Source organism: Odontesthes bonariensis, chromosome 22 (assembly GCF_027942865.1).
Source record: "Odontesthes bonariensis isolate fOdoBon6 chromosome 22, fOdoBon6.hap1, whole genome shotgun sequence".
NCBI lineage: Eukaryota > Metazoa > Chordata > Actinopteri > Atheriniformes > Atherinopsidae > Odontesthes > Odontesthes bonariensis.
Window position 1 is genome coordinate 10389427 of NC_134527.1, and position 23396 is coordinate 10412822.

The window sequence follows — 23396 nt, forward strand, 5'->3', positions numbered from 1 at the left end:
AAACAGTTACATTCAGGATGACAAAGTGGTTCCATAAATATTTTGCCTCTCGAGGTCCCTGAAGATGGCAATTTAGCAATGCCTAGTTGACTCAAATTTTAAGACCCCACAGGCTCCACTGCCAAGCAGCTGCCCATGGGCAAGATCAAGGTTTTACTAGATTGATGCCTTCTTTTCCCAAGTTAGAGGCAAACAACAGCACAGAGATGCAGAAGTAACAGTAACAACAAGCCCCCCGGTCTCGTACTTTGGAGAAAAATTCTGAATTCAGATTTCTTATGTTTGTGTTATATTTTTAAAACGGATAAAAAGAAACCCTAACCCACTGGTTCAAAACCGAGTTTCTTCCCAGGCATATTATACCCACTTAACACCAACACATTTCACACATAACGATGATAGAGCAACACTGACAAACTGTGGTTGGAGACCAAACCATAACACCCCCAGGACTCAGATTACGCAGGACGCGCGTCATAAATTCACCAGTCTGCACATGGGCTGAGAAAGGCGCTGCACTCCCCTCCTCCTTCCCTCCCCCATTCACTCCTCTCCTTGAATCTTGTGGGCTATCCGCTCCACACTGTGTGCGTCGACGAGCGGTCTCCTGCGTTTGGAACAAAACATCAGGCAGCTGCTTTCGCTTCTCATTGCGCGAGACTGCACAGTCAGGGGCGGAACGCGCACGTCTCGCTGCTTTGGATATTTACCTCAAATGGACTTCATATGAGCCAAGAGTACACAGTGTGTTTCCTCTGATCAGGACCCCCTTAGTTGAACATTAAAAGTGACGTTTTGTTAAAGTCAAACTTGTAAATCCTGAACGTCCCTACCGCCACCGGTTTTCATGTGTTTTACATGTTTGCGCTCAACAGTGAGGTAGACTTACTCGGGCAGGTTTCACAGTCGGAGGGTGATTTATCCCGTGGATGCGGCTGTCAGGGTCGGTGTCTGAGCCCTGCAGGATCAACCTGTCATAGGGCATCATGATTTCTTCGGTTGTCCACATGTGGATGAGGAAAATCTCCCCCGAGATGCTGCTGTTGATGCCGATATTGTGTTTTTTACCGTTGAATGCAGCGGCTCCTTCTTTGACCACCGAGCAGCTTGACATGGGGGTGGTAAGTTTTACATCTTTTTCTATGTGGGGGTGGGAAGTTTTGCTATGTGACCGCTTTAAGTGTTGAGTGGACAAGAAGTTTTGATTCCACCACTGGGCATTCAATGCACTGAAGTATCTTTGCCCACTCTTGTAAGTAGGCAGTCACCCTACTTTATGTTGCGCTGTCTGGCATGTGCCGTCCTCACAATTTGATATAACACTAAGCAGGATTTCTATTCCTTTGGGGAGCTTTTGCCTTGCAGGCTGGTTCTGATGCGGGAGGCAAAGTGCTGTTTTCCAGTTTAAATCAGAGCTTTTTTTTGTAACGGCTTGCAATAAATAAGTATAAATATTTTTGCCTTGGCTGAATATCGACCTCCTTCACAGCGTGCTGACATAGTTTATACATTCAGCGTCAACGGGGGTTCACTTCCAGCACAATGGCAACCTGAGCCATAAGACATTATTTCCCTCTCTCAGGCATGGCAAAAAAAAAAAAGAAAAAGGAGAGCGTTGGCATCCCTCTGAGCAGGTCAAATAAGGCTGATTAAAATGAAGTGCGATGGAGATCCCTCTGGCTCCGCTGCCGCACCAATTAAGAGATGTATTTTGACTACTGCAAGGAGAATTTGTTAACCTTTACAGGATGTGAGCTGGGGATTTAGTACAATAGTTTGGTCATTAACGATGATTGCAGCAGAAGTGTGTAGCAGATCATATGAATATTAGATTGTGTGTATGGATACTGTATAATATTCTAGATAGAATCCTCCTATGAACTTTACTCAAATGATTGCTATTACATAATATTTACACCAGTAGATTAGACTCACCATACTTCCACTTGGTATTCGGAGTTTAATGAGTTGAAGACCTCCAGATAAAACAAATGTCTTGTCATTACCAACTCTTGAGACAGCACTCTCATTAGCTGTTTACGTCAATGTTGACACAATCAGTGTGACGGTTTTCTTGTTGTGGTGTGCTACAGAGATAATTAGTCTTCCAGGTCACATTAGGTCCTCAAAGTGCTGATGGATTTATGTTTTACTGCTGCTCATCCAGATTTTCTCTTCTTGTATGAGTATCATTAGCTGCCATGTTTGTCTTGTGTTTCCGTGGGTTACACACTGAGCTTTAGGTCTGTTTTCAGAGATATTGCCAAGGCATTTTTGACGGTGGACCTGCCCCATGTATTTCTAGTGGAAGTGATGTTTGACGCCAGCCATTCATCTTCTTCAGATTCACAAACCTGCAGACACACGCTGACCTCACAGGTTTGAGAAATATGTCACATGGTGTTGGATAAAGAGGAGCACTTATTGTACTCACCTGCAAATGTAATCAGGCACTTTTTATAGTGCCTGACATTTGTTTCTAATATAGTCTACAAGATTTTACACGATGTTTGGATACTTCCGAGTTGTTGTTTGAGTGTGTGTGAGGAGACACTTGCTCTCCTTTACATCTGGCAGAAACAATGCTCGTCAAATTCCGTACGCTCAATATTCACCGCTGTTTGTTTGAGAAAACAATCTAGACTCTTTTCTTTGTTAAACTCCTCTCCTCAGTCATGTGTTAACATTGGCTCTCCACCGTTTAATGCAATGCAACTGGTTTGTATGAGCTCCTGTACAGGGAACAGCTGCCAACATTATTTTTTTTCTTTTTTAGGAGAACCTATGAACCAAAACAGGGAGCTTAAAGCAGCTTAAAGGTGCAGAAAACTCAATCCTCACTGTGAGCATTTCAGCACAAGTAAACATTTTTCTTTTCATCAGAAATCATATGACTCACTGTGAACAAAAACATCAATTTCTTAGGGGCAGGTTTCAATAGCTGTGAAGATGACAGGTATTTAGATTTTCAACAGCATATATTCTCAACACATTTAGATTTTAAACTAAAAGATATACATATAAAATAAATGGCTGTTTTAGCATACATAGAAGCTTTTTTTTATTCTTTACTAATACATCACCTTATTATTTTCTCTATAATAAGCTATCTGTTTAATTTCCACTCTTAAGAAAGGAAGGAAGAAATTTAAATCCTCTCACAATGCACATTGGCATCTTCACACTTTTTTGTCCAATAAAAATCCCAGAAACCCAGTAAATATTTAATTTACTGTCACATAAATCAGATAAAATACACAAAGTTGATTTCATAGTTAAGCTTGAAATATTACCAACCTCTATCAATAAAACCTCCTCCCTCACAGAATAATCTTTGTTTACTAATGGATTTATGACTTATGTAGATGCTTCTATTTGTAGTGTATAGCGTGAGTGTAATTACTGTTATCAAATGCAGAGACAGATTTTTCTCCAGTTGTCTGTTTAGGGAGTTTAGATTGATGCGAGCTGGGCAGGCAGACTGACAGATGTGCAACCTTCTCCCCTGTGACTAACTGATTGACTTTTAAATAAGACTGTCTCCCGCATTGATGAAATTGCACTCAGCTGTTGAGAACAGGTGGATAATTGGTTGTTGAGGGTTTCAGTGGCCTCTCGCATCTCAGCCCATTCGTGTTCATAACTGCCATACGTTTGAGACTCGGCCTGCAAAAACAGTCATCTGCCAGCAGAAGCATGTTCTGATATGCAGCTCTGCTGCTCCATAGTCCCATCACACTTCAAAGCCATCACAAAGCTTTTAGTCGAGCTTGAGTGCCGATTTTATCCGTCTCTCTTTGTAATTACTGTACACAGTGTCCGTAATTAACTGCGCTTCAAACTTAAACTCAGCTCCGAGGCATCCGTTTCCAGCTTTGCTGTTATCTTACACTGTGCATCACTGCAGAGCGCTGATTTGCAGTTTCAGCATTTGAGGGAACTCATACACAACAGCAACAATGTTATCTGCAGTATGTGTGTTCCTAACAGTCATACTGTTTTACCGATGACGGCTTGTTTCAGTTCTAGTATCGAAAGACTGAGTTTCTGTTTGCTTTCAGCGATAGTATACTGCACTTGTTATAATAGCATAGGCAGAAATCATGAGGGTCAGGGAGGTCTGGACCTTCCCGTCCTGGGAAATATCAGCGGTCACATAACTGACAGCATGCATGGAAATTATTGGTTACTAAATAGAGGCTCTAAGAAGTTTTAAAAGACTTCATCGTATGCATTGCAAAGTTTGGTCCTCTGCCATCTCAAACCTTTCAAACAGTCAGTCAAGGTGTAGAACTTTCCATAATACCCACGTTTTGACTGGATCTTTCATCATAATCCAATTGTACGGTGTTTATTTAATTACAACAACAATTTCATCTGATCAAATCTACATGCGCATGAGTTAAAGACAGCAGGTGTTGTGTGATTTCACAAAATTTGCGCATAAAATGATCGTTTAGAGCGAAAGTCAGAAGTGAACAGAATGTCTAATTTTTTTCTCCCACAGTGTTTGTCCTCTGTTGGGGTAACAAGGCACGAGAACAACAGCTCATTTATGGGTGCTGCTGTTTATACTAAGTGAATAAATCAGACAGAGAGAAGTGTCCCTGGGGAGGCAAGAACTCACTGCCTCAGTTAAACTGGGGACAGATCGTCCAAAAGGTCACAAGCTTGATGCAACGTAAAAAAAACAATACTTTTACCAAAAAAGTCAAGATAGGGGTCTGAAAAGTTGCCACATATAATGATGAGTTGGCAGCTTTAGATGTAGCATGAACACAAGAACACAAAAAAATCTAAATCCAATCTAAAGCCAAGTGCGTTATGAAAGTTAATGTAATGCGAAAGATGTTTGAGACATATTTCTTTACTTCCAATGCTCAGCTGAATGAACTAGGTTTATAACTTTAACCACACTGTATTTTGTTCACTCCATTAGTTTGTGATTTGTAAGGAGCAGTCCATGGAGTCAGGAGGTCTATTCCAATCATCAGAATCTCATGAATTTTCCCCAGATTTTTAAGCTGTTTGGTTTGTTACAAATGCTAAATGTGTATTCTTTCTACGTATTTGATTGAATTATAAAATCAGATTTCCTTACCAAACAACATTTGTCTTCCGATTCCTCTGCCCCCTTTTTACCCTCCTCCCTTATCCCTCCTGTGTTTCACGTGTAAAAGCTCTTTCATAACAGAATGAGGTGACCACATCAGCTGCCTTTAATCATTTCATCATGTCGACATTTAAAAATTTCCGCATAGGATTTCTCTTTCAGTCAAGGAGATTAGATTTGTCTGATTTTTATACTCCATGTGTTACAAGAAATAAAAGCAATGAGTGTGTGGTGTGCGCCTAAGGGGACCGCCATTCCCTCCCTGCCAGCCAGCCTCTAATTCTCATTTGCCTCATATTCCCTCAATGAGAATACCATCTGGTCTTGTGTCCACTGAGTATAGAAGAAAGAAATCAAAAGCCTATTATAAGCCACCCTCCTCCAACCACTTCTACCATCACACCCTCATCTTTTCCGTCCCCACTAAACCTCATAATACTGCTCTCATGCAACTAGCCTGCTCAGCTCTGCTGCCACCACTCCTCATTAGCTCTAACTTTGCCTCTCTAAAGTGCAAATTTCACCAGCATCATGTTCTTTTTCCCTCGGCTTTTCAGTCTCCTTCCTTTAGTTTTTCTCCGACAACCTAGACAGGAGGCTTTCTTTTAACCGGCACATCGTGCTTCTTCTGATTACACCTGCAGGCCCAGGGATAGAGGGGGCTCAAAGAGAAAACTAGATGCAGAGGCAGTCAGGGGGAAGTACAATGGAAGGATTGCTACCAAGAAATGAGTGATCAACCAAAAATGGTTAAGAAAAGAAATATAAGAGATAAGATTATTCAGTTGGAATGGTTTTAAGTAATTGTGTGCTGCAAAGTTCTAGTGTATTTGCATTTCTCCTCATATTAGAACATTTTGGTGCCACTTCTCTACCTCCATCACACTGTGCAACCATTCTATTTGTATGTATTTGACTGTATAGAGTGACTTATGTCCAGGACAATGCACTAATTTTCATGCATATGAAATTGGAGGTTGCTATATAATAAGTTACAAAGCAAAGAGAAGAGAAGCGACTAACTAAGAGACGGTTCAACATTTAATATTCAACATATTCTCAGCTTCTCGGTAATAGTGAGACACTGTGGAACTCAACCAGCCCTTTAAAGTTTTCCTACCCAATCTGTCATCACAGCTTTGGAAAGTGTCAAATTTTTCTCAAGACTAACACGTTTCTGAGGGGAATGTCAGAATTTTTAATAAGCTTCGAGTCCAATTGTGCAACGATCTTATGTGTAACGTGGGTAATGTGGGAGTAAAAGGTAACTGCGCCAACACTTCTGCAAGATGTTTTCAGTCTGTCACAACACCTGCTCCATTTGGAGGAACTCTTGGTCTAAACTTAATATCATGGTCCAGAGAACTTGTTGAATAAGTAGCAGGTCATAGATTTCTCTTTTTGTCTTTTCAAAGCAGTAAACCTGCGTCTGTCCCTGAGGTCCTGAATATGTTTGGCCTGGAGCCAGATCCACAAGAACAGACTGTTTTTATTATCTAGACAGTCAGATTCACAGACCAGATTTGCACAAGAACTTGAGCTATTTTTACATATAAAATAATTGCACTCTGGCCTTTGTGTGTCAGAGTGTGTGCACTGAGAGGAGAGGTTGGTGTGTGTTGTGTCACACAAAGTCCAATCAATGTTCTGTGCACAGCTCCACAACTAAGCAAAAATTGCACAATTATAGAAACTAAATTGAATATGTGAATTGGCTGCCATATATAAAAGCCTATTCTCATTCTGGCATTGTGGTTTTTATTATAATTTCAGAAGGACCCCTTGGTGTCAAAAATAGGCCAGAAGACAATGAAACAGTGTAGTTCCGCAATGTGTTGGCTCAACATTAGGACATATTGTATTTTAAACAAAATCAAGTCTTTCCTAAAGCTAACCAAGTAGTTTTCGTGTACAAGAGTGAAATCGTGACTAAAGGTAAATAATGAGGGAAAAGGAAGCAGAAAACAAGGAAGTGAAGAGATGAGACAATCGGTTTCAAATTTAGGTCCTATAACATTATGTCCCCCACCTGTCCGTTGCTCATCATTTGTTTACAAACAAATACTCCAGATGGCATTTGCTGGCAGCGTTTTGATATTTTTCTGCGGCAGATGTGTGAGGGCACAGATGCCAGATGACACTTAAAATCTCAGAGACACAGGCTTTAACAAAACAGTATTTGACCCCCTGGGATGAGAACGGGTTGGTGGGAAACACTGTAAAATCATTCTCTAAACTCAAAACCTCAGTTGACCATGCAACCACATCAAAAAACTTAGCTCAGTTTACTTTAGCAGAAAATGGCTGAATATTACTAACACTGGAACATTTGACTGGAAATAGACAGAAACAGGAAAAAAGAAAGCGTTTTTAACAAAACCAAAGATGTCCTGAAAAAAAAATCTGTTTTTATTTTTGTGTAACTGTGTAAGTTAAATGCAGACCTCCCAACAGTACTGAGCAGACTAAAACTTCTTTGTAAAACTAACCTCTTCTAAATGATTTCATGTGTTGCTTGGACATTTTAGAGTTATATGTGTTATGTTCACATTTCCTCTACTGTGTAAAATGTCCTGTACTGGACTGAAAACTTGAGGATGCATGATATCAGTTCATTTGCTTTTCATGTGAAAGAGAAGTGGAGCTATCTTGAATTGCCCTCTGTAGTCTTAACAGTAGTTCCGTCTCATCTATTTCTGTTTGATTGTACAGCAGTGATATATGTAATATTGTGGCCAAGTGAGGACTGTTTTCCGTAACAGAGCCGCACGCGATGATCTTTTTCCATCGGCTTGAACTGACTTCATTATTTATGCAGGCCCACTCCATGGCTCCCATATAGAAAACCTCAAATCAACTCCATGTGGACAGTTCTATTTTAACTTGCGGAGCCTCGCCTTCCTTCTTGTCTTTGACCACATCAAGGATCTGGTTGCCATTGCTATTCAAAAGACTGACTAGATCTTGTAATTACAGTGGTTTCTGGTATGTGCTGGCTCGTATGCTGAAGCCTGAAATAATCTATAGCTTTGCCAGCCAAACTGCCAATAGACCGCTTTAATAGCTGGATCAAGAAAACCCAAAAGCAACAACAACGCTACTCCAAAATTACTTGCAGAAATTGGCAAAGTTATAATAAGTGTGGCTTTGTGTGCTTGCACATGTTGTTTCTTCATGATTGTGTGTTTCTATACGCCTGATTGCTTCTTTGTGTGATAGAATGATGGTCACTGTCACACTGGTGATCTCGTGGTGTGTCTCTAAACACAAGCCTCTTGCGAGCAGAGTGGTTGATTCAAACAAGGAAAAGGGAGCAGATGAGAATGATTGCTTATCGTCTTTGGAGTCAACTTCAAGACGTGGTTATGTGCTCATGATCCCTTTTCTCTGAAGGTCCAAGTCAAACGAGGGGAATTACAGGAGCACTAGGAGGACCGAGAGAGACTGAGTAGGGGGCAGAGATAAGCTGCAACTCCATTCAGCTATCACATGCAATTAGACTTGTTTCACCGGTCCAAAGTTGATACCTAAGTTCCTGTTTGAATACAATAGGAACTCATGACTGTGCGAATTAATTTGTTTAACTGTGTGAAAGACAGCCTTGACTGGGCTTAATTTTGCGTTTGGGTTTATGTTAAGAATAAGTCTGGGCTCTTTTAGGCTCTAGTTTAAAATAGAACCAACCACATACTGAGACGGACATACAGAAGCAACTGTGTACATATCCGGTGTGTATTTTTGCTTGTGCATACTCACTGCAGCCATGCCAGTTGCTAGCATTCCTCAGCTAAAGCCAGTGAAGCATTGTAAGTATCACTATAGCAACATGTTGCAGCCACTGCCAAGGCTGCTACATGTTACTATAGTGTGTAGAGGCCGTCTATAAATATATTGTCACATATGTATTCTTTCACTTTGAACCTAAAAAGGCAGTTATAAAGATAGATCCCATCTTTAAGGTCCTCACATTGAAGGTACGAAAGGGCAACTGGGGTTGGATCATGTTACTTTTAAATTTAAGGAGCTACTAAATACAAATTGTGTAATATCACATATTGAAGCTTGTGGCATATTTTTTTTACAAATGCAGGTTTTTCTGTGTTTTGGCCTATCGTCCACACACACAGTTTTTGGCCACTGAAAAAAAAATCATTCAGAAAACTCTATAGGATGAATGTATTTGTGCGAACAGTGGAAACTCTAGCAATGTCAGAATATACATCACTGCCTCTGTTAGACATCAGCATTTGTGATAACACCTCCAAGTTTCTTTTTCCAGCACATGGAGTTTATACTATAGATGTATGTCATCTGTGCTCTCCAGTAGGATCATGCTTGACTAAGACAGCTTTTGGATTGTTATAGTTCTTAATTTTTTAATCTGATTATCTTATGCAAGTTACAAGCAGTCTGTTGCTTCTAATTCCTACTTATTTTTACTGGTTTCTTTTTTCCATCTCATAGAGATTAAACTTAATCTACATGTTTATTTTGACATTTCTCATGGTTGATGCAATGAAAAAGAAGAAAAACACACATTTCGATCAGACTTTTAAACTGACAGATGGACATACTCAGAGACAGGAATAGGTTGACACTTAGACACAAAGAAGTTGTTGGGGACTGACACTGTGACAGTGGTATAGTTCATCTGTTAACTTCACAGCCTTCTCTTTTATCCTCTCTATCAAGGGACACTGGCCAAGTCTTATTTAGTCCTTGTGTGCTGGGCTTTCTCTCAGTACCATGCCGCTTCACCACCCACTGAGAGAAGAACTTCAAAGAGGGTTTGGGGCTTTTCCCCCTCAGTCAAGGCACTAAAAGTTAGGTCTGGTAAATGAATTCCAGTTACTCTTGGTTGTTGTAATTGGCTCCATCAGTTTGTTTATCTTTAATCTCTTGGTGTTTTCCTTTTTGATTCTTTTCTGTCCCATTGTTTCCTAGTACCAACCTCAGTCAAAAATCACAAATCATCCACCATCTAACCCACGTCCTGTTATGACATTTAAATGTTTGACAAACGTACTTATGGGACTGAAACTGTGATACATGTAGATCCATTTTTAGAACTAGGAGAAAAAACATTTTCTGAGTAAACTCAGAGCTGCACACATGAGCACAGTCATAACTTCCTCACCTGCCATCTATAAGCTGCTACAGAAACTCTTGTCTCCTGGTATGAAGTGCAAGTTAAATGTGCAATTCTACATTTAGTCATTATGTAGGCCTGCTTTTATATATTTTGTTATTGAGGTGTGCTCAATGATGTAACCGTGCATATCTGGCATAGAAAGTAATAATTTTTTCTTTACCTTCTGACAAGCCAGTCTCAGCAAAGAGAATTGCATGATCCCTGAATATGTATGAAAACAAATTACAATAAACAACCGAGCCATTGTTTCATTCTCCAGACATTTTCTGGGAATCATGTGTTGTAAAAAGAAAACATCATGTAAATTCCTCTTCTCAGCCTTATAATTTCAGTCTTTTATGTTCTTGCTCCAACTTTTTCTCTTCTTTCTTTCTTTCTCTCATCTATTCTGTGGCTTTCTTTCTCCATTGGTTTTTCCTCTGGTTTTCGGTCTCTTATTTCTCTAGCCTCTTGTTGTCATTACCCCCCCATATTCCTCCTCTTGTCTCTGTGCTTCTTTCCCTTGACATCTTTCTCCTCACCATGGTCATTGCTTCCTCCAGGAACAGACAGGCGCTGAGTCTCACTTCTGTGTAGAACCAGCCAAGCCAAGCCAAGCCAAACCATGGATTAAATGATTCCCTAACAGACACATTTTTAATCCTCACTGTCACGTACTCACACATTCAGGCATGCAAATTTGGGCAGATTTTCTTCCTGAGTGTCTAGGAAACGGCATTCACGCGACAAACTGAATGCAACTGGGGGTCAGAATGAGCACATCCTTCAGAATATACTGTCTTCTTTTTACAAGCCAGATTTGTGTCCCATTAAATGCGCATCACTCACTGAAGTGAAGTGATTGTTCCAGCAGGATGCCGTGTGTGGCATCTGCTTTACTGACTTCTATAGTATGATATTCTTTCCTCCGTTTTTCTATCTTTCCTGTTTATTGCATACAATGAACTGAATTTGGTTAAATTAGAATTCATCCTATGTGAAAATAAGGTCTTCTTACTAATATACCACTTCTTTTTTTTTTTATAAATGAGGAGCTAAAGATATAGATCCACAAATACAGTTTTTGCTCTCTAGAGAAGTTCTTATTCCTACTAATCTGGTAACTACTTCTACTTTTGTGTCCACAATTGGATACAGAAGTTTATATACTGTATTCTTTTTTACCCCTACTTCTTTTGGAGGCTTTTCCACACCTCAGTGAAGCAAAGGTTGTGCTCTGTGCCACATCCGTTCTGGACACTTTGCAAATACTGTATTACAAAACATATACACAACTAGTGCTAAATATTTCAAATTGACCAGATAATCTACAAAGAAAGCCCTGATGTGTATGTAGGTCACTTCAGGTAAAATAAAACTCAAGATCAGTTCTGATCACAGCTAAAATTGTCCTTTGAAAAACACAACTTAAAATATGCATTTTGGTTAGAGAAAGTAAGTAAAGTTAGTAAAATGTGTCATTAATATGAATGAGCTTTTATTAGTGTTAGTGCATAATTTGTCAAATGATGTAAATTTTAGAGTTGACATTGCAAGGTTGACTTTGTTTTATATGCCTTTGTTATGACAACATAAGTTAAGTATATACTTGAAATACATACAGCCTCTATGCATGCACTTAGATAAAAAAAATAGTAGTAGTAGCCTTTAGTAGTACCTCTTAGGACTGACCGAAAATAAGAACAGGCCAGAGTAATTCAATCACACTCTGTTATGGGAGTGTTTACTTAAAATACATAAGAAGAGACTTAAAGTTCACAAAAACAGCAATAGTTTTTTGTTATGTTTGGGAAAGTCAAGCGGTTCAACTGTGACGGTTGTATGTAAGATATTTCTCTAATCTGTGGGTGTTATTTTAATGACTGATGTTAAAGCCACTACGTCTTTGAGGAAAAAAATGTTGAGGACTTTAGCAACTGACTTCAGACTTTGCTCTAACTTTTATTTTTAGACATCATCAAGAGTTACATACTGAGTTTTCTTTTTGAAAGTGACTCGACTCATGAAGGACTCACTGATTCAGTTTTAGTCTACCAGTTCAGCTGAATGCTGTTTCTGATATGAGCATCTGTCTGCTTTCTTTCTCTAAATAGACCAATAGATAAGTTATAGATGAAGCATCCATTTTGTTACTATTGAAATTCAATAATTAATTAACTGAATAATAAAACTCAAACTAATAAAGTGATTCCAAGTCTGTTTTAGATGATCATTTTTTGTTCAGATGAGTTCAGATGTGACAGTTAATTAAAACCAGTGGATAATTGATTATTTGTACTTTAGTGACGTTTTCATCTATCTTTTATAAGAAATGTAGCCTTTCTTGCCCTCAAAGCACAATCATGGAAACATACTGAGATGAAAAGGCTTGGATTGATTCCTACCCTTTTACCGCCTGGCAGTCCAACCTCAATTTTGTCTTTGATTACATGTCATTCAGGCTGCATGTCACCCCCCAAATTTGCTCTCCTTCTTTCTTTTTGCTCTCCGCCATATACTATTGCTTTGATCTTATCTGTTTGCACAAATTAGACGAAACCCTTTACTTCTTACTTCTTCAGTAAATTGTGTTTACACTTGTGCCTTTGGAATGGTTTCAGGATCTTCTCAGTCAAATGCACTTAAACAAGCTTATATTCCCTGTATCCTACATTTTCCCAGTATAATATTTTAAGTAAACCACCTCTTGGTTGAGGTTGAGGTGGTGATATAAAAAGGGAAGCCGTTTTAACTGCTTTGAATGACCATAGCATCTATGCATTTGTTGCAAAGCCCATTGATGTTCTGATAGAATTCAGTTGAAAGAAATTTCGTCATTGGAGAGTAACTTTAGAAGCAGAGGACTGCTTGATGTGAGACATTTACATCTATCTGATATGTGTTTACTGGGTTATAGAGTATGTAAGATTAAGATCTCTGTTTAGTCAGTGCTGTCTCCAAATAAAATAAAATTATTTTAGCTTTATCTGTCTAATTTAGTTTCTTCCTTATATGCATTTAGAGATCTTACCTCCCAGGTTGCAGTTCTTACATTCGCCCGGTCAGTAATAAGGTTTAGAATGTCAATATGGACATTAGGATATTTTTGTTTTGTGGAAACTTTTATGAAATGATTTGCCCAACTGCAGAGCAGTAGCAAAAAAACTCCTCGAAATACACCTGGAAATACAAAAGTGTATTTATTTGACCTTAATGAGGTTGACCATCTGTCAGTGATTTTGCCAGATCACATCATTTAAAGTGCTTGAGTCAGATGTTATGACAGATATTTGCTTAATACTTACCAACTAGTTTAAATAATGTTGCATACGGTAGCATGCAAAGTCCCAGGTCAGAATCTCTTGTTGTGAATAGTAATATGAGAACAAGATTAGCTGATGTTCTAAAGGATCCTTTAGAAGATTTTTAAATAATGTCGGAAAATAATGTTTGTATGGCGTGAAAAAGAGAAAGGTGCACCTCAACAGATTGAGATAACTCTTAACAGGGTTAACAGATTGAAGGGTTTGTTCACAGTCATGAAGAGAAATTCAATCATGTACCTTCAACTCAAAGTTAGTTGCAAGAAGTTTGCAAAGAGACATCTAAATAAAGGTATGATTTGAGAAAAAGGGCGTAGAATTCAATAATAAGAACACCTCTGCTTTAAGCACAAGAGTGGATCAATTATGCTTTGAGCTTTAGCTGCACCTGGTGGCACAATGAATATTTTATTTTTCATAATAGTTTAATATTAATAGAGTATATATAATAGCAGACCTGTCCAGGGTGTACCCCACCTCTGGCCCGATGACCGCTGGGATAGGCTCCAGCCCCCCCGCGACCTGCCCGACGGATTAAGCGGGTATAGAAAATGGATGGATGGATTTGATAGCAGCAAATTCTGGTAAAAACTAAATAAATGAAATATTTCCTGTATGTATAAATGCAGCTGGTGAAAAGGCCATCCTTCCTCAACAAGATAATAACCCAAAACACACCTCAAAATCTGCAATGGAATGTAGATGGAAGGTCTTACCCTTGCCCTCAGTCTCCTAATCTTCTGACCTAAACATCATAAAAATTCCACAGATATTTTTCAAAAGAGGGCTGCAAAAAGGATAGCCCGATAATCTCACAGAACTAGGCTTTTATCTTGCTAAAAGTAGAAATATGTTTGTAAGTAGTGATACTGGAGAAGATGGGAAAAAAATGTAATGTATGCTTAGAACATTAAAGAAATGTTTCATCTTTAGCTTTATGCCTCATGGCAGATTATGTAGATTGTGTAATCGCAAAACAGACAAGAAAAAAAAACAACAACACAAAGTTGCAGTGTTATCTTATTTCCATTAAGAGAATAAAGCTGTTTTGTTTCCGTATCTATTCATTTTTCTGTTGCTGCCTGAAGCTTCTCTGTGTTTTATGTATTTTTCCTTTCTTTCTTTCGTGTGTTCTTTTCCAAAACTCCATGTTGCTCCAGACATCCTTCACTGCTATCCACAAGAGACTGTCGGTCCATGCTGAAACTCACTGTTTGTAAGTTAAGTCAATTAAAATTGTCTGTGCAAGAGGTGAAGCGAAGTAGGGACTCTTTGAGGTCATTCCATTGTCATCATCGACATTTAACGTGAAAAAGAAAACACCCTTTTTCTCCTGCCTCTACATAGCCTCATACCTTCTAAAAGTCCAGGAGGTTAGCCACAGATCTGGCCTCATCCTCAAGGTATTAAGGAACAATGTAAACACTATAATGGAGTGTGCTACTTTGTGACCCTTTGGGAGTCACTGAGGTCGCAGGGTTAAATGTCTCCCAGTGACTCATTTCCTGTCAGAGAGGGCAAAGATGTAGCGACTCAGCAGCTGTTCATTAGGCTAAACAGGGAGGTATTGTGAGACAGCAGAGATCACATGCAGAGATGCAAAACTGACTCTACTTGGAAAGATGTTGTTGTGGTGATACCAAAGGCACAGAGCTCATGTCTGTGTCTGTGTTGGCTGACAACCTTTCAACACAGGAATCAAAGAGGATGTGAAGCGACAGGCCCAACATGGTTAAAAATGGAAGGATCAGCAGTGCCAGACTGATACTCATGGAGTCTGGGGATATTTTACAAACTGGATGATGGTACACTGCTAGGTGAAACCCTTTTTTAGACATTCTAATGTAACATGTTGTTTCGTATCTATTAGCAAGTACATTTTGGAAAAAACTAGCAAATGTTAGCCTCCCTATCCAGCCGCAGCTCACACTGAAACAGGAAACTCGTTTTTCACTCCTACTTGGGGCCTCAAGTAAAGCGAATGAGATATTAGTAAATGAAAATGCCTTACAGCTGTCCACACCAAGCTGGGTAATTGTAAGCACTGGCTGTAAACACTGTTGTACCGGAGTGTGCATCCACCATTGTGTTTTGGTCGATGTAGAAAAGTTCCCCACAAGCCTGAATAGGATTAAAGTGGTATGGGGGAATGGATGGTTGTAGAAAATGTATCCATGCACAATTGAAATAGTTGTTGAGGCAGGAGTTTGATACCGTAGAAAGTTTTCTGAGCTGTCAGGCTCCTTGGTCCTTAGAGAGTGAGGCAGATTTAACCCAAATAAAGGCAGATAAAAATCTCTCCTCAAACTCACCCACTGCCTTTGTGTCTCAGCCACCTCCCATTTCAAAGACAACACTTATAACTGATGCATCAGCAGTAAAGCATAGCTTCAATTCTCTGCCTGCATTAATCGAAGTCTCACACAAGTCTTGATTTTCTATTTCAGCACCATCTTTTTATGGACATGAGCAAGCAGCTCTGTTGCACAGAGACAATGAACAGTTGTCTCACTTTGTTTCCTGTATTTGCAGCCATTTAATAAGGGTAAGTCCAAGTAATTTATCTGTGCCAAAGAGCTCTGACTTCCATCTCCAACAAGCTTTATGCATAAATACTATGAATATTGCATCCCATAATATTTTTATCAATGCCACATCCTGCTATAAATACATTACCTCTATTGGCATGAGGGAAGTCATATAGACTTATTTGATCTAAATACTAAATCCTCTTTATGGACTGCTTCTAGACAGTTGCTCTCGGTGTTTCTATTTGGATATTCGAATTTGTTGCATTTTCCTCTCCAGGCCTCACCATATCAAAAGATTACAGGGACCAGGTTTTAGGATTATAGTGGCAAATTATCCTTTACATGCACATCTGTCTGTCACACAGATGTCAGAATCTGTAATACCCACTCCACACTTGTGTTTTTGTGAGGCAATAAAAGGCAGAATGTGTGTGCAGTGTATGAATATGGTGCGGTGATTCAGGTTTATAGACCACTGAGTTCTGTGTGAAATAGAAACAGAAAAAAAAAAGACAGTAAACACTATATTTGGATTACATATCATTATTATGGAGATGGAAATTAACTATACAGGAAAGCTATTCTTGTACCATGCAGCTTATTTCTGCTGTAAAACAGGGGATATAACATTTAGATTAGACGGAAACAACCTCCAGTTGGCATTTGAGGATCAACTTTTGGCACTTTTGTATTTGCTTCATGTTTCAGTCCCAGCGGTTGTTGCTTGGTGAACTTCATCATGGTCTATTATTCTTGGTTATTTTGTTATTTTTTTTAACTTTGCATTTTTTAATTTTTCTTGATGTTGTCTGCTGTCTTCCTCCACTTTAGTTAGCTTGCTTCCTGTTTTATTCTGAAATGATCTGATTTCTATATATGCCCATTAAATATATATGTACTCCATGGTTTCCATTTAGATTCCCTCCATTGTTACTGGCAGTTTAGACAAGCTGTTTGAATTACTGTTTGACTATTCCCTGCCCTTGCAGCCTCTTATTTTTAAAGTTATTTTTGTGCATCGTGTCTATGCCTTCGTTAGATCCTGCTCTGAACTTCATCTTCTTAAAGAGATGTAAATATACTCTGAATATTTCTAAAGCCAATGGACTTTTCAGAGGCTTAGATCATATTGTAGTTAGCAATACCTGTTAGATCACTGGCAGTGCTATGTAGCAATAGTTTTAGGTGCATGTCTCCATTTTTTATGGTTTTGTGAGTGAGCAGAGTGATTGTATTTTATTTTCCCACATCGTGTGACATTCCAGAAATGCAACAATATGGAAATAGCACAGGGCACCTTCAAATATGTTTAGAATGAAGTACGGAAATTAGTATCATTGGTTCAACGACTCCTTTGAAAAATGTTAAAGTGTGTACAACGTTAAATTATTTGAGTTTTAGACCTTTGATACTGCTAATCTGGTCAAATGAATATCCAAGGTCAAAGTACTTTGCAAAAATCTTGTGAATCTTAAATTAATTTGAAATGGAACATGGAGCCCATTTCTTAAAAGTGACTTTCAGCCAGCTTTGATCTCAAGTGGTGCCATTATCACTTTGCTGCTTGCATTTAGCAGATGAAGCAGGGCTGTAATGTAGTGCCTGGAAGGGTTCTCGATCTCATGGGGGGGGTTCACAACTATACCACTAGATTTCTGCTGTGACATGATATGTGCCATCATAATGTCCAACCAATGTATTGAAGGTAACCATAACCTAGGAAGATAAAAATGATGGAACAAATTGAGGTCATGACTTTTGTTTATGCTTTTTTGTGAAAAGAACCACAGAATCCAGAACAGGGAAAGTTGATCTGTGCCATGAAGGAAACTGCTTCTAGATTGCCTCAAAGGCCTTGTGACACAACTGCATCAACTAATATTTGGCTTGTGTAAATGTTGATTTTTTTTCCCCTTCTATTTATAATGTAAATAAAGTCCCACACCCCGTTTAAATCTAGCCAAAAACACCACTGAAGATATACTGATGTGTCTTTGCTTATAGCTCCTCCAGCAAGGCTCCTCTCTCCTCTGGGTGCATTTTAGATATTCAGACAATGAAACTTTGCTTGGATCATTTTTGGGTCACAGGCAGCATATGTTAAAGGAGATGAGGTAATACAAATTAGACAAATAAGATGAGCTTGAAGAATAAGCAGCTTTCACCAGGGCCTTTTAGTGAGATGGCTTTCAAGAGACTAGAGATAAAAACTTGGGGATATGCTGCACTGGCAGTGTACAACACGACTAAATGACTCAGTTTATGACCATTAAAGCTTGTAAACCCATTCTAATCAACCCCCAAAATTATAATATGAAACCCTAGATTAGCATATCATAGAAAAAAGAAAACAAAAAGGCAAAGAGTCAAATCAGTCTGGGCTACATGCTGAGGAACATTGACAGCTCTTTCAGTAGGTGGTATATTATCACGTCATTTCTTATACAGGCTAATTGTACCACTGTGAAGAGCAACAGTGAAGCCATGACTCCCGTGATGTATACAGCCACTGAAAATACTCACCTCATTGGCAGTGCTGAAGTGTTTTTAAAGCTGATTGCATGCTGCTGCTGATATTAAAAGCATATTGCTAAACAAGAAGAGAAATGGGATCGCATGCTTCACTGCAATGTAGTTATATGGGATATCTGACATAAGTTCACCGTGAATGGACAGACAATAGTAATGTTAAAAGAAGACTGAACATTTAAAATTTTAAGTAAATGAGTAATATTTGTAAGTAATATTTTGAGCCAGAGAACTCTAAAAAAAAAAAATCGGTTAAAGACGAGCTGACTTTCCCAGATGAGTGTTGACTCCACAGATGGTGTCAACCAAGAAACAGGTGGCTACGTGCACGCTTTATTTAAACAAATTCAATACAACAGGCTAAATCGTGAGCTTTATGTATATTGTGTTATTGGTAGAGCTGTTTCTAGTTTCTGTAAAAAAGCCAAATGGTTTGCCGATGCTAGCAGCTTCATCGTTACACAACAGACATGAGAGTGGTATCAGTTCTCTCGTGTGAGAAAACAAATGGCCTTTTTTTTTTTAAGTCTCCAAATGAGAAGGTTTGGACACACGAATCAAAGTGAAATCTAACATATGTGGGCTTGGCAGGTCATTTGAGCAGCAGTTGAGTTAAGTGATATAGACCCCTGAGCCGGAGCTCGAAGATGGGGTCAAGCCCTCACTTCAGCAAGCATTGGGCTCTCTGAAGTCAATAAAAAACAGCTTCAGTAGGCTACTGCCAAAGCAGTCCTCCTTCACTGCGAGATTGTTTGTGAATGTAGGATTTTGTGAACTTGTTTTCATTAAGCGCTGTCAGTAACATTACGAATGGAAAAAGGAACCGTCCCATCAATCAAGTGCGTCTCTACTCTGTGTGCAGCCCATTCTTCTCATGATGCAATCACATTAGCGGCTGCGTTTCTTTGTTAGAGAAAAGCAGCTTGTGTGGAGGCAGTGACATGTGTGCACTGGGCCTGTCTTGTATTTATTTAAATCAGTTTAAATAAGAATTGCGTGAATTTTTAAATATTCCAGAAATAACGGAAGTTTTTTTTTTAATGAAGACTACAGCTGTAGCAGTCACATAGACAGTGTGTTACTGTGAGTGCACATGTCTTATTCCGAGGGTTTTCTTGTGTTCTGTGTTGTTCTGTGTCTCTTCCGTCACTGTTCACACGTTATAGCTATACAGCTTTTTTTTTTATTGTTTGATAATTGTTACTTCCTTGTGCATTCTGTTGAGTCTTGCATCCCATTCGTGATTCACACCAGGTTCTAGATTGTTGCCACTCGCATGATTTTTCTTTGCCATTATCACCATCAGTGTATGAGCTACCAGGTTTCTCTACAGGTTTACAGCCAGTGATATCATACTCACAGACTATACGAGCTCTAGTGGCCGTGAGAGCAACTGCATGTAAAGGGTGAAGCTGGCGTCCATGAGGGTGGCGTCCGCATTGAGAGAAGAATGTTCTTTTCAAGCCCTGAGCACGATTGTTTTTTAAAACCTTCCCAAGTAGTTTTAACTTCTAAGGGATTTTTAGTTGATGTTATTTTCAACAACTCTTCGCTTCTCCCTATGAGGGCTTTGAGGCTTATAAACGAAAGACTTGATAAAGATGTCTGCTCTGAAGTGGAAACACTCATATGAGTCATATCTCCCCTCTCCTACTTGTCGGGGTGGCCCTCCGCAGGATGCCACAATAAGCCGTAGTGAGGGCATGAAAGATTATTTATACGGCCATTTCAGTCGGAGTACTTGTTGTGATTCCCTGTGCCAACTTAAAGGGATAGTTCGGGATATTTGACATGAATCTGTATGGCATCACCATAACCAGTGTCGTGCATTCAAACTGACTTACCCCCGACAGTGTCCTGTCAGCCGAGTTTTTGTCCAGTGTTGGTCAAGGCGAAAGTAGTCCGGCTTGTTTGCTGGGGTCAAGAAATTAGCGCGTTTTTCTTCCCAAAACAGTACGTGTGCTAAAGAGTGATTTATTTCATCACAAAAACCGAAGCCGGCAAAAGTCACTCCTCGTTATCACTTGGGCCCTATACTGTCTCTCATTGTGTATCAGTGCGCACGTCATTCTGACCGCGAGCTGTGCGCACGAGTCTTTCTGTTCTTTGGCAGTGCTCAACACTTACTCTGCAGACAACTGGCCATCGGGTCCAGCTGGTCTGGGACGCCTCTTCCAGTTGATCTTGGGAACATGGAAAAAAGTTCTCAAGACGCCTGCATTCAGGAGTGCAGGGAAGTCACCGTTATTTGTGATGCAGGCAGCAGCTGTCCCGCGGCCGCCGACATCCTCATCTATGGAAAGGTTTTGTATCTGGGGCATAACTAAATCCCACTCGTGGCAGCAGTAACATTCCACCTCTGTCTGCATTACTTCGCACTTCAAACAAGTGCACCAGGATTTGTCGGCCACCCTGGGTATCGCAGCTCCAGAACTGGCTCCAGCTTCTGTTTCCATCACTTCTCTGTCCACCCTCTCTCTTTCTGCCCGATCTAAGTCCATTTGGCGAACTTCCTCCTCAGTATAAACGGGTTCATAAAGATACCCCCTTGGCTCTGAACGGAAGTCAATATGTTCCTCGTCGCTCTCGTTGTCAGACATCTTCCCGAGCAGTAAACAAAGTGAATCGACTCGTGCGCACAGCTCGCGGTCAGAATGACGTGCGCACTGATACACAATGAGAGACAGTAGGGCCCAAGTGATACCGAGGAGTGACTTTTGCCGGCTTCGGTTTTTGTGATGAAATAAATCACTCTTTAGCACACGTACTGTTTTGGGAAGAAAAACGCGCTAATTTCTTGACCCCAGCAAACAAGCCGGACTACTTTCGCCTTGACCAACACTGGACAAAAACTCGGCTCACAGGAGGTAAGTCAGTTTGAATGCACGACACTGGTTATGGTGATGCCATACAGATTCATGTCAAATATCCCGAACTATCCCTTTAAGTTCAACTTCTCCCACGCTCTGCTACATCTTTGTATTTTTTATTTCTGGACTACTTACCATAGTGTTGTTGGCTTTTTTTGGTCTTTGTGTTTAGAAAATGAAGTAATCCATTTCTTATCTATCTACATCCTCCCATTGAGGTTCTCTACTGCTAAACACCAATGCTAGTGTTCTTTCTTTTCATATTTTTAACTAAATGATACCATACTTTATACCAAAATAATCCTTATTTCACGAAGGATGGATTAGTTCAAAATTCTGATGGAAAATTCTTCTTCAGTGATGCTACACTGCATTATTATGCAATCATTTCAAGCTTACTCCAATTTGACTCATTTTTTAATTTTCCCTTGCGTAATGTGGTTATAAGGCAGCCATATTGTGACTGATTGTGTGCACTTATTCAGTCAGATACGATTCCACTGAGATTTTATGGGCGAAACTGAATGAGAGGCTTGTGATAATTTGCAAAGTTTTGTTGAAGTTAGAGAGCTTTTATCGTCCAGGCTCCAGGCACATAAAAACCATTTAAGAAACTACACTTATTAAAAGTGGGACTCAAGTGCTTGTGAGATTTCAAAATAATTATATCTCTGGTAGTTTTTCTTTTTTTGAAGGATTTTAAAGTCACAAATTGCTTTGTCTCTTCTCCTTTGTCATTCATCTCCATTCTCTCATATTATTGAATGAATTACAATCATCAAACTTTATTATATAGCCTTTTAACACAGCCGTAGCTGAAACAAAGTGCTGTACAACACAAAATAAAACAAGGCTTAAAACACAAGAACAATGTAAAAACAACAACAATATTAAAATAATAAAAACAATAAAACAATACTAGAAACAGAGTCTCATGCTGGGTTAAAAGCCAGGGAATAAAAATGGGTCTTAAGACGGGTTTTAAAAATGGGCAGTGAAGGGGCTTGTCTAATGTGAAGCGGGAGGTCGTTCCACAGTTTCGGACCGGCAACAGAAAAGGCTCTGTCTCCTCTGAGCTTCCGCTTGGCCCTCGGTACCTCCAGGAGCAGCTGATCAGCTGACCTGAGGCACCGGGCAGGGGCATAAGGGTGGAGCAGCTCAGAGAGGTAAGGCGGGGCGAGTCCATTTAAAGATTTAAAAACAAATAAAAGAATCTTAAAATGGACTCTAAAATGCACAGGCAGCCAGTGGAGGGAGGCTAAAATGGGAGTGATGTGCTCCCTCTTACGTGTTCCAGTCAGGAGGCGAGCGGCAGCGTTTTGAACCAACTGGAGACGTGTGAGGGAGGACTGGCTGACTCCAAGATAAAATGCATTGCAGTAATCCAGCCGTGATGTGATGAAGGCGTGGATTACTGTCTCAAAGTACGAGCGTGCGAGGAATGGCTTCACCTTTGCCAGCTGCCTGAGATAAAAAAAGCTGGACTTCACAATGATGACTGTGGTGAAAATACCGGACACTACTTGTAAGTTGTGTTCTTTTAAGCAGTTGGTTGAACTCCTTTTTTTTTTTGTTTTAGTTTTTAGAAAGTTTTTTTTGATCCTGCTCTACAGCCCGACAAGAGAAAAGTGAGAATGAAACAAAGCATCTCTGTATTAGTTGTGGCAAGCAGTTAACAATGGAAGCATGTCAGCCTTTAAAAAGGTTCCTCATTTGGGATGCACTACAATAGCCGCTTTCGGACTGTAGGAACCTTTGGCAGTTCTAATAACCTTTTAATCCGCGGGGCCGTTTTCTCCCGTGTTCGGTCATAAAGGAACTCGGGGCTTTCTCCCTTAGTTCCTATAACTATTTAGCTCCTTCTCCGAGGTCGGGTCTTTTCATGGTTCTATAGAACGC

General features: G+C 39.7%; 1 protein-coding gene across 1 annotated transcript in view; it reads left to right on the forward strand.

Moving 5' to 3' along the window:
• The first annotated feature begins 626 nt into the window (after positions 1-626).
• The window catches only part of LOC142372481 (matrix metalloproteinase-17-like), a 72843-nt gene continuing 50073 nt past the window's right edge, over positions 627-23396 (forward strand). The window contains exon 1 of the mRNA XM_075455392.1: positions 627-1121. Coding sequence (XP_075311507.1) covers positions 987-1121 — 135 coding nt within the window. The 5' untranslated portion in view covers positions 627-986. The remainder of the gene's footprint in view (positions 1122-23396) is intronic.